We start from the raw sequence: 12874 nt of genomic DNA, 5'->3' as shown, positions 1-12874 counted from the left end.
TGGTGTACCCCCCCAAAAAATAAATAAATAAATAAATTAATTAATTAATTAAAAAAAAAGAAGAGTAGCATCTTTAAAGTCAAATGAGTATTGTAATCTTTATTAAATGATTATGAATTCTACCACAGCTCATGCTTTCCTATTATTTCCTTATGTACAGGTTTATAGGATCTTGAGAGAAGTAAACAGGTTATATTCCCAAGAAGACGAAACTGGATTTCAGAGAATATAAGGTATCTACACTATGGCACACAGCTTTCTAGGGTCAAAGCTAGGATCACATCCCATATTATTAAACTTCTTTTCTAGTCCTATGTGTATTCTTTTTCCACTGAAAGATCATTTTGTACCATAGGCCAAAGTGCATTCATGTAGTCGTTTTTATCATGTAGTTCATTGCCCCAGTTCCATTCTCTTGTTTACCGTGGAGAAGAACCCCTTGTTACTTTCTGGTCCCAGAGGAGAATTAGAGTGTTTTCTCCTAGGGCCTTCCCAGAGACATCAAGAAGAGCTTGAGAACCTGGTATAAGAGTCCAAACATTTAGTATTCATACCACGCCTTAACTAAATGAGCAGTTCATTTCCACAGGTAAGAGAAAAGGTTTACATCACTTAAAAATACATCAGAAGTTATAACCTTGAATCTCAAATGAAATTATAAGCTCTAGTATGTAAATTTGAGATAGAAATTTCTAGTTAAGTCACAGTTGAATGAAAAATAAATAAGTGGATTCCAGGGAATATAACAGGAAAGACAGGAAAGACTCTTTACATGTTTAGGGCAATAGATTTCTAGGTCAGAAATTTTATTTAATTTCCTTGATGGAAGGTAACTTAAGTCAGAGTAAGTAGTGGAAATAAGGGATTATATTTCAAATTCAGAAAAAATTATTAAATTGAGAGAAAATTAACTATCAACTGAGCATTGAGTATATGACATTTGGAGATCATAATTTTTTCCTTGTAGAAGGATATAAATGAATTTTAAATTTATTTTACTAGCTGGCTAATTGATCTAAAAACCATGACAGGGTTTTTTGTTTGTTTGCTTTTGTTTTGTTTTCCTTTGTTTTGTTTAATATAATGGTTTGCTTAAGCTTGTAGCTTTATAAAAGAGATAAAAGACATGAAGATATTATGTTGTTTTCAGGGCATAACATTTCCACAACTATGGCATATCACAGTGAGTCTGATATATGAAGCAGCTGAAAGTTTGGAGACAGGGAAACCTAGACTTGAATCCTGGATCTGCTAGTAACTGTGTGACCTTGACCAAGTTATAGGTCATGTGGTTGTCAGTTTTCTTATCTATAAGAAGATGCTGAATTAGTTTGCAGTTTACTATGTATATTACATAAGATAATGTACACAAAGTTTCTATCACATGGTAGCCACTTAATAACATACAGTACCTGCTACTGTAGCTTTCCCTCTTCTCAAGCTTAATGGTTGTAGTTAGTACTCTTTTTCTGGATATATGGCATTTTGTTTTCTGACTGCATGAGGGTTAAGGAATTGTTTTAATTTTAGTTTTCCAGAAAGACCATGTTTTGTTAATAATTTGAGATCTCTATTTTTATCTTTGTAGCTTCTATCTCTTAAAGTGAAATGAGTAAGACATAAAACAATGAGCTCCTATTTCCTTAAATATTAGTTGACAGGAATGCCTGTATGAAGAGCATCTTCAATGGGTAGATAAACCTCATACTTTTTTGACTATTATTCCTCCAATTCCTTACAGTGAAGTAGACAATTATTCTAATAGGACATAATTTGTACTAAAATATACCTTCATTTATAAACTGCCATCTTGCAGTACAGATAAAATCAGAGTAGATAGTTATGCAAAAATTATCATGGGCAAAGTTACCAGGGAAATGTAAGCAAACACACTATTATTTTACTGTAATGCCCAAAGTCAGAATGTGTAATAAGAGAAATGTATTTGTACGTTAACACCATAGATTACCATGTAAATAAATACCATAGAATATTGAAATTCTCTGGGTTTAACTTCCTGAGAATGGTATTTTAATTTATCTTAATATCATATAAGAAACATATATATCTAAAAGAAGCAATACTTAGTTTCTTGTTTGGTGCTGATTCGTTGCTCAATGCTTTGATGAAAAACTGATTTTTAATTCCCTATTTATATTTTGTGGATAAATAGAATGTAGAAATCATATTTCACATATATGCATGCTTCATGTATAATGAAAACATTTTGATTTTATAAAATATGTTTTAATGCATTTCATAAATAAGCACTCTAAAATCACACTGTGTCCATGTAGTTGAACAAGACATGCACCAAAATTTGGTCAGTCTCAGTTATTCTTTGGTTTGAAGCATAAGGTTTCTCTTCCAAGGTCACACTAGGTGCTAAATCTGAGGTTTTAATATAAGGTTTTAGAGTCCAAATACAATGTTCTTCATCTTCCACAATTGTGCTACCTCAGACACATCTGTTAAATAAAGGTTAGAATTGTAGTAAAAGTAAAATTTCCCTTGTGTATGACAATCAACATGTAGTTTATGATGAACGCCTTTAGTAGACTACTTATTTACATAATTTTCAAAAGTTACTTGCATATTTTACTTGTTTTCTTTTTTAAAATCTTTTTATTGGTGTATAGTTGATTTACAATGTTGTGTTAATTTCATGTGTACAGCAAAGTGAATCAGTTATACATATACATATATCCACTCTTTAGATTCTTTAGGTCATTACAGAGTATTGCGTAGAGTTCCTTGTGTTTATTAGTTATCTATTTTATACATAGGTCCTTATTAGTTATCTATTTTATACATAGCAGTGTGTATATTTCAACCCCAATCTCCCAGTGTATCCCTCTCCCACTTCCACCCCGGAATCATGTTTGTTTTTTAAGTCTGTGACTCTGTTTGTGTTTTGTAAATATGTTCACTTGTATCACTATTTAAGATTCCACATATAAATGATATCCTATGTATAATATTTTTCTTTTTCTGTCTCACTTACTTCACTCAGTATGACAATGTCTAGGTCCATCCGAGTGGCTGCAAATGGCATTATTTTGTTCTTTTTATGGCAAAATATACAAACTCATGCAGCTCAGTATAAAAAAATGGGCAGAAGACCTAAATACACATTTCTCTAAAGAAGACATACAGATGGCCAAAAAACACGTGAAAAGATGCTCAGCATCACTAATTATTAGAGAAATGCAAATCAAAATTACAATGAGGTATCACCTCACACCTGTCAGAATGGCCATCATCAAAAAATCTACAAACAATGTTGGAGAAGGTATGGAGAAAAGGGAACCCTCCTATACTGTTGGTGGGAATGTAAATTGGTACAACCATTATGGAGAATAGTAGGGAGGTTCCTTAAAAAACTAAAAATAGAGCTACCCTCTGACCCAGCAATCCCACTCCTGGGCATATATCCCAAGAAAACCATAGTTCAAAAAGATAGATGCACCTTAATGTTCATTGCAGCACCATTTACAGTAGCCAAGACCATGGAAGCAACCTAATTGTTCAACAATAAAGGAGTGGATAAAAAAGACATGGTACATAGTTTAGTTGTTTTCACTGGACTTATTCCCATCTTCCTGATTTCTGTTTTGTTCCTGACTCTCTTTCATAAATATTTTTGTATATAACACCAAGATTCAAGAGAGAGAGATGGAGAAATGGAGGGACAAAGAGAGTTGGAAATTTTTTAAACAGATTTAAATTTTTTATACCAAGATAATGCATAAATACATATTTATATTATTGATGGGTGGTTTATTATTTTAATTCTGTAAAATTGAAGCTAAGCTGCAAATTATAATATTATTATTATAAGACGTGTGTGGGTCTGTGTGAGTGTGTGTTCAAAAGAATAATGTATCAGTTGTCTGCATATACACAGAAAAATTTACATTTATTATCCTTTTTACTCTAGAATTCTCTAAGAATTACATCAGTATTTTTTTCACTTAGTATTCCCACGTTTTAAAAGCTATTTATTATTTTTATTAAAAAAATCTCTACATAGATTTGGGAAGAACTTTCTGAGAAAATATAGACAAGTAGCTTTGTCTTTTATAAGAATAGTTTTAAAGTGATTTTCTAATTCTTGATGTATGGAAATCTCAATATGACAAAAATATAGTGTTTTTCATGTCACAAATATAAATTACTTTTATATCCATGGTTTTATACACTGCAGATTTTTACTTCTTTGTGTACATTTTGGTCCATGACACACTGAAGGAAAAATAAAACTCACAGTGCTGAAATCTTGTGCCTAAACATGGTACATGCAATATTTAACATTTTTTCAATGATGAAGATTTTCAGTCCAGGTACAGGTGACTCCTCAACATTTTTCTTGAGAATGATGACTGGAAAGTTATTAGAGATCAACAAGCCAGTGTCATGGTTGAAATACTACTGTGTAAGGTACTGAGTGACCATGTCCCATCTGACTGAGAGTTCATTCTGTTTCTCAATTTCTTTTTAATTGAAGTACAGTGGATTTACAAAGTTTCAAATGTACAACAATTTTTAATGCACTTTTTTTTTCATTTTCCACTGAATGAGAAACTGTCTGACAGCACAGTGTAATATAGCAGAAATAAAACACTACTTTCTGGCATATGTTGTTATTTTATTCTTTTAGCAATAGCTTTGATAAATCATATGATCTGTTACTGAGTGATTTTTCTTTTATAGTAATTTAAGGAATCTTCAAGAAATTACAGTATATTAAAGAAACAGCCATGATGTATTTTTGGCAGAAAGATTTCTCAAAAATACACCCAAGGACTTTTCTAGGATAATAAGTATATGAATGGAGAAAAATCTTACATTGGTATTAAATTAAATTTGGAAAAATCCTAACAGTATATTCAACTGTGGAGGCCTAAATGACAACTTGGTGATATGTGTATCAAGAAAGAAAACTGGGAAACAAAATAAAAGCAATACTCTGTTATTTTTTGCCTACAAGGTCATTCTACTGCCAGAATAATATCTTTTGTTCACTAGTTTTCCATAAGAACTAGTGGAATGGAATAATAGACAAAAAAAGCTGATATACAATGGCTTGGTCCAAAAAAGTCTACCCTGTACAATAAGTTGAAATGTAGGTCTAACTTAACCCAATTTCTAGTCATCTGGGAACATTTTCATATTAAATAAGTTTTACATTGTTTTCCCATTTAACACATGTAAACAGTAAAGAAAGGCATTTCATTTGCACTGTAGAAAACCTAGGGTTTGTACTTAGATGTGTACTTTCTATTATAATATTTTTATTTAAAAATTCCTTTATTCGTTCAACTTTGTGAAATTTAAGATATAAAACTGGATTGTACATACTTGACCAGAAAATAAACTATAAATTAAACCAAAGTGGCATTTTCTTTAATACAACAAACTTAACCAGACAATTAATAAAATACATTTTTTTAATTTAACAGAGTAATGCATTCACTGGGATCCAATTTCTTCATCACTGCCTATTCTTTCACTACCAAAGATTTCATTTTACCCTTCTAAGAAATAAACAGGAGGAAATAATAGCATAGATTGTATTTTCAAAACCATTGCTTTGAAAACAATAAATGAAATCTGAAATGTCAAAGTTGACAGATTTAGATTCATGCAGGATTCAGATTAAAAATGGAACTGAAATCACTATGTTTATATTGAAGGGCTTCACAGATGATTTTAATGTGCAGATATTCCTATTTTTCCTTTTTCTAGCAGTCCATCTTTTTACACTGATAGGAAATTTAGGATTGGTTTTATTGGTCATCATGGATTCTCATATCCACAACCCTATGTACTATTTTCTGAGTGTGTTATCATTTTTGGATGCCTGCTATTCCTCAGTTGTCACTCCAAACATGTTGGTCAATTTCCTATCAGAGAATAAAACCATTCCCTATCTTGGATGTGCAGCACAGCTGTTTCTCTTTGTTACTTTTGGGACCACAGAATGCTTTCTCTTGGCTGTGATGGCATATGATCGCTACGTAGCCATCTACAACCCTCTCCTGTATGCAGTTAGCATGGCACCCAGGGTCTATGTGTCCCTCATCATTGCTTCCTATGTTGGTGGCATCTTGCATGCTTCTGTACACACAGTGGCCACATTTAGTCTATCCTTCTGTGCATCCAATGAAATTAGGCATGTCTTCTGTGACATCCCTCCCCTCCTTGCTATTTCTTGCTCTGACACTCACACAAACCAGCTTCTACTCTTCTACTTTGTGGGCTCTATTGAGATAGTCACTATCCTGATTGTCCTGATCTCCTATGGCTTCATTCTGTTGGCCATTCTGAGGATGCATTCTGCTGAAGGGAGAAGGAAAGTCTTTTCTACATGTGGCTCTCACCTAACTGGAGTATCAATTTACCACGGAACCATCCTCTTCATGTATGTGAGACCAAGTTCCAGCTACACTTTGGACCATGACATGATTGTGTCCATATTTTACACCATTGTGATTCCCATGCTGAACCCCATCATCTATAGTTTAAGGAACAAAGATGTCAAAGAGGCAATGAAGAGAGTGTTTGGGAAAAATAACTGTATCAATAAAGTATATTTTTCACACTCACTGTTAAATTGAAATAAATGAAAAAAAATTCATTGTCAATATCAAAATGATAAAATGTTTTCTTCTACTTTATTAGTATTTTTCTATTCTTAGTTCCATATTAAGATCATAGCCATACCTCCATGTGTGAAATTTCAACACATGTGACAAAATTGTCATCCATTTTCTTCTTACTTAATTCACGCTCAGAAATATATAGATACACACATTATACACAGATGTTCATACATGTACATATATGTTGATATTGATTGTACTAGTTTTTCAGTGCTGCTATAACAGATTACCACAGACTGTTGTCTTAAATAATAGAAATTTACTGCTCACTGTTCTAGAATCCAGGAGCCTAAAAATCAAGGTGAAGGCTCAATTGACTTCTGAGGCCTCTCTTCTTCACTTGTAGACAGCAGCCTTCTCCCTTTGTGTTCACATCATCATTCCTCCTTGTGTTTCTGTGTGCTATCTCCTCTTCTAATGAAAACAGCAGTCATATTGGGTTAGGGTCCACCCTACAGACGTCGATTCAAGTTAATTATCTCCACAAAGATCTTATTGCCAAATTAAGTCACAGTCTGTGATACAGAGTGTTAGGATTTCAACACATGAATACAAATATACTATTTGTATATTTACATACAGTCACAAATGCATGAAATTTTTACTTTAAAATGTATAGTATTAGCTTTCATCCCATGGAGCTCAAATGGACTAGGTTCCTGTAGTTGCAATTATTAGAAACTTTATACCTGACAAGCTTAAGAGAATATCACTTAATCAATAGAAAACCACAGCTCACTTATTCCCTACCACATTCCATGGAATCATTGGTATTGGACTCCAGTTCAAAAACTGTGCTCCATCCTTAGATCTATGCATTGGGAGCAGTCTATTCCCAGCCTGCGGTTCAGAGATCACACATATATGCCCAAATCTCTATTGTTATTCTTATGCTCTTTGTGTGGGTGTATTTTTCCCCCTCCTATTATTTCATCCAAAGTATAAACTCATTCTATAACTGCTCCCAAAATACAGAGACTAGGTATTAGCATTTACCAAGATTATACTTAAACTCAAGAATGACAAAAGACAAGTACAATTCAGAGTGTAAGGTATGACTGGCTGGTGGATTAGGCTCTTCCAAAATAAGCTCCACCACATCTTTATGGGTTTGCTTTCAGGCTTGGTTCTGACTCAACTTTGCTCTGTTATTCTTTGACCCCTCCCACTCTGTGACACCTGTGTAAATGCCACCATTCCTCAGAGCCCAAGCCCAAGAAGAAGGTATAGAAAAAATGCCCACTGTGCTCATATTTAACCCTGCTTCCAACAGACCTCATTTTCATTGCAAGGACATGTATCTTTCGAAGTTAATTATATCATATATATTTTTCCTTTCTTCTCTCCATTCTTTCATTATCATTAATATTTTTTAAGCTCTTTAAAAGAATATAATTGCTTTACACTCTTGTACCAGCCTATGAGGTACACCAAAGCGAATCAGCTGTATCCATGAACATATCCCCATATCCTCTCCCTCCTGTGACTCCCCATCACTCTCCCCTTCTGGGCCCTCCAAGGCATAACCCATCATCGAGTTGATCTCCCTTTGCCATACAGTAACTTCCAACTAGCCATCCACTTAACAGTTCGTAGTATACACATGTCTATACTACTCTCACACTTCATTCCAGCTTCCCCCTCACCCCCAGCTCCCCCAACCCCTTGTCCTCCAGTCCATTCTCTGCATCTGAATCTTTATTCTTGTCCTGTCACTGGGTTCATCAGTACCATTTATTTTTGTTTTTATTTTTTATATTCCATAAATATGAGTTAGCATACAAAATTTGTTTTGCTCTTTCTGACTTACTTCTCTCTGTATGACAGACATTAGGTCTATCCACCTCATTACATATAGCTCCATGTCTTTCCATTTTATGGCTGAGTAATATTCCACTGTATATATGTGCCACATCTTCTTTATCCATTCATCTGTTGATGAGCATTTAGGTTGCTTCCATGTCCTGGCTATTGTAAATAGTGCTACAATGGACATTACAGTACATGTTTCTTTTTGGATTATGGTTTTCTCTGGGTATATGCCTAGTAGTGGGATTAGTGAATCATATGGTAGTTCTATTTTTAGTGTTTGAAGGAACCTCCAAACTGTTTTACATAGTGGCTGTACCAGCTTACATTCCCACCAAAAGTGCAGGAGTGTTCCCTTTTCTCCACACCCTCTCCAACAATTGTTGTTTCCAGATTTTGTGATGATGGCCATTCTGACCAGTGTGAGGTGATACCTCATTGTGGCTTTCACTTGCATGTCTCTAATGATTAGTGATGTTGAGCATCTTTTCATGTGTTTGTTGGCCATCTGTCTGTCTTCTTTGGAGAAATGTCTATTTAGGCCTTCTGTCCATTTGTGGATTTGGTTATTTGCTTTTTTGGTATGAAGCTGCATGAGCTGCTTGTGTATTTGGGAGATTAATCCTTTGTCCGTTGCTTCATTGGCAAGTATTTTCTCCCATGCTGAGGGTTGTTTTCTAGTCTTGTTTATGGTTTCTTTTGCTGTGCAAAAGCTTTTAAGTTTCATTAGGTCCCATTTGTTTATTCTTGATTTTATTTTCATGATTCTAGGAGGTGGGTCAAAAAGGATCTTGCTTTGATGAATGTCATAGAGTGTTCTGCCTATGTTTTCCTCTAGGAATTTTATAGTGTCTAGCCTTACATTTAGGTATTTACTCCATTTTGAGTTTATTTTTGTATATGGTGTTAGGAAGTGTTCTAAGTTCATTCTTTTACATGTTGCTGTCCAATTTTCCCAGCACCACTTATTGAAGAGGCTGTCTTTTTTCCATTGTATATTCTTGCCTCCTTTGTCAAAGATAATCTGCCCAAATGTGCTTGGGTTTACCTCTGAGTTCTCTATTCTGTTCCATTGATCTTCCTTTCTATTTTTGTGCCAGTACCATACTGTCTTGATCAGTATGGCCTTGTAGTATAGTTTGAAGTCAGGAAGCCTAATTCCACCAACTCCATCTTTCCTTCTCAACATTGCTTTTGCTATTCAGGGTCTTTCTCATTTCCATACAAATCAAGATTTCTTGTTCTAGTTCTGTGAAAAATGCCATTGGTAATTTGATAGGGATTGCATTGAACCTGTAAATTCCTTCGGGTAGTACAGTCATTTTCACAATGTTGATTCTTCCAATCCAAGATCATGGTATTTCTCTCCATCTGTTTGTATCGTCTTTGATTTCTTTCAACAGTGTCTTATAGTTTTCTGCATACAGATCTTTTGCCTCCTTAGGCGGGTTTATTCCTAGGTATTTTATTTTTTTTGTTGCAATGGTAAATGGGAGAGTTTCCTTAATTTCTCTTCCTGCTTTTTCATTGTTAGTGTATAGGATTGCAAGAAATTTCTGGGCATTAATTTTGTATCCTGCTACTTTATTAAATTCATCAATTAGTGCTAGCAGTTTTCTGGTAGAGTCTTTAGGGTTTTCTATGTGTAATATCATGTCATCTGCAAAGAGTGACAATTTTACTTCTTCTTTTCCAATTTGGATTCCTTTTATTTAATTTTCTTCTCTGATTGTTGTGGCTAAAACTTCCAAAACTATGTTGAATAATAATGGTGAGAGTGGACACCCTTGTCTTGTTCCTGTTCTTAAAGGGAATTCTTTCAGTTTTTCACCATTTGGAATGATATTGGATTTTGTTTCATAAATATGGATTTCATTATGTTCAGGTAATTTCATTCTATGCCCATTTTCTGGAAAGTTTTTATCATAAATGGATGTTGAATTTTGTCAAAATATTTCTCCTCATCTATGGAGATGATCAAATGCTTTTTATTCTTCAGTTGGTTGATATGATGTATCACATTGATTGATTTGCATATATTGAAGAATCCTTGCATCCCAGGGATAAACCCCACTTTATCATGGAGTATAATTTTTTTAATGTGCTGTTGAATTCTGTTAGCTAGCATTTTGTTGAGGATTTTTGCTTCTATATTCATCAGTGATATTGGCCTGTCATTTTCTTTGCCTGGTTTTGGTATGAGGGTGATGGTGGCCTCGTAGAATGAGTTTGGGAATGTTCCTCCTTCTGATATATTTTAGAAGCGTTTGAGGAGGATAGGTGTTAGCTCTTCTCTAAATGATTGATAGAATTCGCCTGTGAAGCCACCTGGCACTGGGCTTTTGTTTGTTGGGAGATTTTTAATCACAGTCTCAATTTCAGTGCTTGTGATTAGTCTGTTCATAGTTTCTATTTCTTCCTGGTTCAGTCTTAAAAGATTGTATTTTTCTAAGAATTTATCCATTTCTTCCAGGTTATCCAATTGATTGGCATATAGTTGCTTGTAGTAGTCTCTCATGATCTTTAGTATTTCTGTAGTGTCAGTTGTTACTTCTCCTTTTTCATTTCTAAATCTGTTGATTTGTGTCTTCTCCCTTCTCTTCCTGATAAATCTGGCTAATGGTTTATCAATTTTGTTTATCTTCTCAAAGAACCAGCTTTTAGTTCTATTTATTTTTGCTATTGTTTCCTTCCTTTCTTTTTCATTTATTTCTGCTCTGATCTTTATGATTTCTTTCCTTCTTCTCACTTTGGGGTTTCTTTGTTCTTCTTTCTCTAACTGCTTTAGGTGTAAGGTTAGGATGTTCATTCAATATTTTTCTTGTTTCTTAAGGTAGGACTGTATTGCTATAAATGTCCCTCTTAGAACTGCTTTTGTTGCATCCTATAGGTTTTGGGTCGTGTTTTCATTGTCATTTGTTTTTAAATATTTTTTGATTTCCTCTTTGATTTCTTTAGTGATTTCTTGGTTGTTTAAGAGTATACTGTTTAGCCTCCATGTGTTTGTATTTTTTACAGTTTTTTTTTCCAGTAATTGATATCTAGTCTCATGGCGTTGTGGTCAGAGAAGATGCTTGATATGATTTCAATTTTCTTGAATTTGCTGAGGTTTGATTTGTGACCCAAGATGTGATCTATCCTGGAAAATGTTCCGTGTGCACTTGAGAAGAAAGTGTATTCTGTAGTTTTTGGATGGAATGTCCTATAAATATCAATTAAGTTGAGATAGTCTAATGTGTCATTTAAAGCTTGTGTTTCCTTATTTGTTTTCTGTTTCTATGATATGTCCAAAGATGTAAGTGGGGTGTGCAAGTCTCCTACTATTATTTTGTTGCTGTCAATTTTCCCTTTTATGGCTGTTAGCATTTTCCTTATGTATTGAGGTTCTCCTATGTTGGATGCATAGATATTTACCATTGTGATATGTTCTTCTTGGATTACTCCCGTGATCATTATGTAGTGTCCTTCCTTGTCTCTGGAATAGTCTTTACTTTAAGGTCTAATGTGTCTGATATGAGTATTGCTACTCCAGCTTTCTTTTGACTTCTATTTGCATGGAATATCTTTTTCCATCCCTTTACTTTCAGTCTATATGTATCCCTTGGTCTGAAGTGGGTTTCTGGCAGGCAGCATATAGTAGGGTCTTGTTTTTGTATGCATTCAGCCAGTCTGTTTCTTTTGGTTGAAGCATTTAATCCATTTACATTTAAGGTGATTATTGATATGTGTGTTCCAATTACCATTTTCTTAATTGTTTTGGGTTTGTTTTTGTAGGTGTTTTCCTTTTCTTGTGTTTCCTACTTAGAAAAGTTCCTTTAGCAATTGTTGTAAGGCTGGTTTGGTGGTGCTGAATTCCCTTAACTTTTGCTTCTCTGTAAAGCTTTTGAATTCTCCATCAAATCTGAATAAGATTCTTGCTAGGTAGAGTACTCTTGGCTGTAGGTTTCTCTCTTTCAGGACTTTCAGTATATCCTGCCATTTCCTTCTGGCCTAAAAAGTTTCTGCAGAGAGATCAGCTGTTACCCTTATGGGTTTTCCCTTATATGTTATTTGTTGCTTTTCTCTTGCTGCTTTTAATATTTTTTCTTTGTATTTAATTTTCATTAGTTTGATTAATATGTGTGTTGGTGTATTTCTCCTTGAGTTTATTCTGTATGGGACTCTCTGCGATTCTTGGACTTGATGAATGATTTCCTTTCCCATGTTGGGGAAGTTTTCCACTATATCCTCTTCAAATATTTTCTCAGACCCTTTCTTTTTTTCTTCTTCTTCTGGGATGTCTGTGACTCAAATGCCAGTGTGCTTAATGTTGTCACCCAACTTTCTGAGACTGTCTTTCCTTCTTTTTATTCTTTTTTTCTCTTTCCTGCTCTATGGCAGTTATTTCCCCCATTCTGTCT

General features: G+C 34.2%; 1 protein-coding gene across 1 annotated transcript; it reads left to right on the top strand.

The window, feature by feature from the left end:
- Positions 1-5606: 5606 nt before the first annotated feature.
- Positions 5607-11379, top strand: LOC130849989 (olfactory receptor 5T3-like; the record flags this gene model as incomplete). The annotated part of the gene is made up of 2 exons (XM_057729295.1): positions 5607-6560; positions 11365-11379. Coding segments are annotated over exons 1-2 (969 nt in total), but the record flags the coding sequence as incomplete, so codon positions are not given.
- Positions 11380-12874: the final 1495 nt, after the last annotated feature.

Source organism: Hippopotamus amphibius, chromosome 3 (genome assembly GCF_030028045.1).
Source record: "Hippopotamus amphibius kiboko isolate mHipAmp2 chromosome 3, mHipAmp2.hap2, whole genome shotgun sequence".
Classification (NCBI taxonomy): Eukaryota; Metazoa; Chordata; class Mammalia; order Artiodactyla; family Hippopotamidae; genus Hippopotamus; species Hippopotamus amphibius.
This window is presented reverse-complemented; position numbering and strand designations above follow the sequence as displayed.